The sequence below is a fragment of the Temnothorax curvispinosus genome, unplaced genomic scaffold (assembly GCF_003070985.1).
Source record: "Temnothorax curvispinosus isolate PA1 unplaced genomic scaffold, ASM307098v1 QBEX01018655.1, whole genome shotgun sequence".
Classification (NCBI taxonomy): domain Eukaryota; kingdom Metazoa; phylum Arthropoda; class Insecta; order Hymenoptera; family Formicidae; genus Temnothorax; species Temnothorax curvispinosus.
The window spans coordinates 1-3,810 of record NW_020228435.1 but is presented as its reverse complement, the minus strand read 5'-3'; the positions used below and the strand labels follow the sequence as shown (position 1 = coordinate 3,810).

At 31.6% G+C, this 3,810-nt stretch overlaps 1 protein-coding gene across 1 annotated transcript; it reads right to left on the bottom strand.

Moving 5' to 3' along the window:
* Positions 1-6: 6 nt before the first annotated feature.
* On the bottom strand, positions 7-3,226 carry LOC112468578 (the record flags this gene model as incomplete). The annotated part of the gene is made up of 5 exons (XM_025037811.1): positions 7-121; positions 1,191-1,327; positions 1,410-1,500; positions 1,646-1,768; positions 2,965-3,226. Coding segments are annotated over 5 exons (728 nt in total), but the record flags the coding sequence as incomplete, so codon positions are not given.
* Between the last annotated feature and the right edge of the window lie 584 nt (positions 3,227-3,810).

The following is a 3,810-nucleotide window of genomic DNA, read 5'->3' as shown; positions in this document are numbered from 1 at the left end:
TTTTAGAGAAAATACGTATATCTTGCCGGCGGTCAAGACACTAGCATTGATACTTTTTCTCATTACGAACATGAGCAGTCCTTGCTCCTTCACGGGTATGGTATACCACCGGCCACAATATCTATAAAATTGCCATTATACGCATAAAATAAGCACGATAAATAAGATGAGAATACTGATTGTAGAAAATAATTAAATGCTTGTGTGTTTCTATGGAAAAGATATCCTCTACAAGGTAACTTCGATATTTACGCCGCGCGGGGATTTAGGCCGCAGAAGTAAAAAAAATAGAAAAAATAGAGATACTTGCTCGCAATTACACTGTTATGTGCCATTATGCCATATTAGTATTGTGTTGTAGTTTCAGTTCTTTACTGTTAATATTAACGAAACCGTCGTGAGTTGAATCGATTTCTCACCGTAGTAAGTAGCGTGATCATATATTGCGACCTACGTAAAATGATTACTGTAGGGAATGTAAAAGGTTTAATGGTTATTTCATGATACATAAGTGTAGAGAGATAGTAAGGGAAGAAATACAGCAATATACAAGTGCATAACTCTTATATTATTTGTTTAGCTTGATATTTTGTATATCTTTTCTGTTTAGGATATACAGCATTTTAGCATGCGCGATTTATGCCATAGTACATACAGACGCTCTGTAAAAATCGAAATCTCCTATGTGTTCTTTTCCTTTCTTTTTTGTGAATCGTATACCAATAACCTCTAATGTATCTGTCGTTCCCCTATTTTCTTTTAAAAATTTTTCAATTTTATAATTTGTTTATCATTTTTACATCATAATAAACTTCTTACACACATTTTATAAATTTATATTATGACATTTTATTGCCTTATTTATAAACATTATTTGTAATTTTTTATAAAGCGTATATTTCACCCATGAATATCATATATCCTACCTCTATAAGATATATGGCAAAAATGCAAGGGTTTCTAAAAGTTTTTTTATATTAAATACAAAGAATGAATATTTCATACTTCTATATTTTTTATAGAAGTAGACAGTATAAAGTTTTTATTGGTATAATGCATTTGCCTTAAACATAGTAAATAGTATTCGATAAATTAAGTTTCCCTTAGCTGCGGCGTTTATACCGGAGTTACTCTACCGATCAAATTTATATCAATAAATAATTTATTTTTAATTTAATATTGTCTCTTACATCTTGTCGCAAGTTTCGAGGCTGTGATCTATCAGCTTTTGTCCTTGGAAGCTTAAGCAAAACATGTGAAACAATTGACCAAAAATGTAGAGGAAGTACCTAACCGCTTCCTCTAAATTGTGCAGCTGTATCGAGAGCTTCAACTCGAGAAAAGTAAAGTCCTGTTTTAGTTGTTCATTACATTACAGAATTCTAACATTTGCATCGTAGGTAACTCACTTGTACTAAAGTAATGCTCAAGGTAATTGTAATCATCAGAACTTGCACGGCTAACCATATCGTAAAAGTACTCTCAAGAAATTCAACAAACCTATGATAAGGATATAATAATGACAACTAAATATCTAAATAAAAGTCGAGCAAAAACATCGTAACTTATCACGGATTATCAAAGATTTTTTAATTAACATTAGGATTAACGAAAAGAATATGTATTACGTTTGTTACAAACTCACCGTAGAGCCTTATGATGAATGTAAATCGAAATCGCAATATTCTTGTGATACACGGCATCCGGATAATCGATCATATTTTTTTCTATAGCACAACGTTTATGTAACAGATGCTCAAGTCTAAATCTGCAAGTAGAGCGTGAAATAATGTTATTAGAGAATTTTCAGAACTAATTTCTGAATTTAAGAATTAACCCTTTCGGTATGGAGAGTGACTATAGCCACTGTCCATTATAGAGTATAGTGGGGCAAAATTACGCACTCAGTTTTTGATCCCATATATCCGTTGAGATATATATAGCTTGAATCTTGAAATTTAAACTGTAAAATATTCAAACATTCTTTTTCAAAGTTTACTAGTTTATGTCTATATTTTGAATACATTCCATGTAATAAACTTTTGTTCAACTGATTGCAAAATCGCACTTTTGCCCCACCGGTGGGGCAGGTATATTTATTTTCGTGTAAGTTAGGTTGGCAACATTAAGTTAATTCGTGAACTGTCATGACTGAGTGACGCCGTATGACAGTCGATTCGACTGAACAACGTTGAAACTTAGTATTCTCAATTTGTTGACCCGACCCGACTCGGATCAGATCGAAAGTTCAGTTTAAAACTCGATGATTCTAAATTATATCATAACAGAAAGCGTTCCTTAACTTTCATCACATATTATCATATTTTGTTATCATTTTTCCGAACTTTCAATCTGACTCTAGTCGGGTCGAGACAACAAATCGAAAACGTTATATGAGGTAAGTTTCATTTTTCAGTTTTTTAATGTAATAACATTTTGATGTCTTCCAAATTGTATTTTATGAGTAGAAGTAAACTTAAGTAAATTGACAAGACATTTTGATTAACTCGTTTCTGGAGTGCGTCGTGCTATATTAGACGTTTTAAATTGTTATCCGTAGATAGTAACGCCGGGAATTAAAAAGTGGTATTTAAAGTCGGCCGAGCAACTTGAAATGTTAACTTGAAACGCTTCTGTTGATAAATATTTTAAATTGTTTTGTTTACTGAATTTTATTACACTAGTTAGATATGATGAGATGATACATATAGTAATTGAAGGCATTGAACGTCGAGTGCCTAACTTTCTCGGTCGAATCGCGTATATCGGCGAATCGACGCGTTGGTCACTGGAGGGCCGTTCGCGTCCCAGTCGCTTGTTATTAAAAGGATTAACTCCTTTTATGTAAATATGTACGAAAACTGAAACTATTATTACGTTACATTTATTCTTCGGTATAAAGAAGTTTATTTATCTCTTAACTAAAGGAGATGTGATCTCGTTCTCGATATGAATAGTCATTACCCAACGATGGCGAAAAGACCGCAGACGTGTTCGATGTAAACGAAAAACGTGATGTCGTGCGCGATTAATCCAGTAATATTTATAATGCCAGTAAAATACATATGGCCAAAGATATAGTAGAAATATTCATTTTCGTCAACGAAATAGTATGCCGGATATGGGAACATTACTGGACGGGAAGTATTCAATGGAAACACTACATCCAAGATGCGTGGCACGAGAGCGGTTATACCAAATATACCGGTAGATATATATGCAAATGCTGCAACAAAAACAAAAATACGTAAAAACGAGCGCCTATACCAAAATTAATAATTAAAATTAATTAAAAATTATGTTACTAAAATTATTTTGTATATTATTTTTGAAAATGTCTCTATTGCTTCGTCGTACTTGTGCAATTTATATCTTTTATGTATTAAGGTAAATATACCAATGTTTGGACACGTACCTATGTCTGGACATTTTTATTATCTTCGTTCTTAAATAAATTATAATGCGAATTAAAGAATCAAAGAATCAAAGGATCAAAGATAAAAATATTTTTCTTGTATTATATTTTTATCTTTGATTTTAATTCGCGTTGTATTTATTTAAAAACTAAAACGACTTATTTTGAATTATTTGCTGGCGACGGAAATTGTTTTGTTTAAAATGATAAAGGTGTCCAGACATTGGTCTTAAGTGTCTCGGAATTGGTGCATTTACCTTAATATAGCACATAAGTTATATTAATATTTTCGTCTGAACTAATACGGAATATTTACTTTTATTTAATTTAAACAAAACAGAAAATCTGTATATAATTTTATTTTAATTTTTTGATTGCATAACAAAATGAATTTC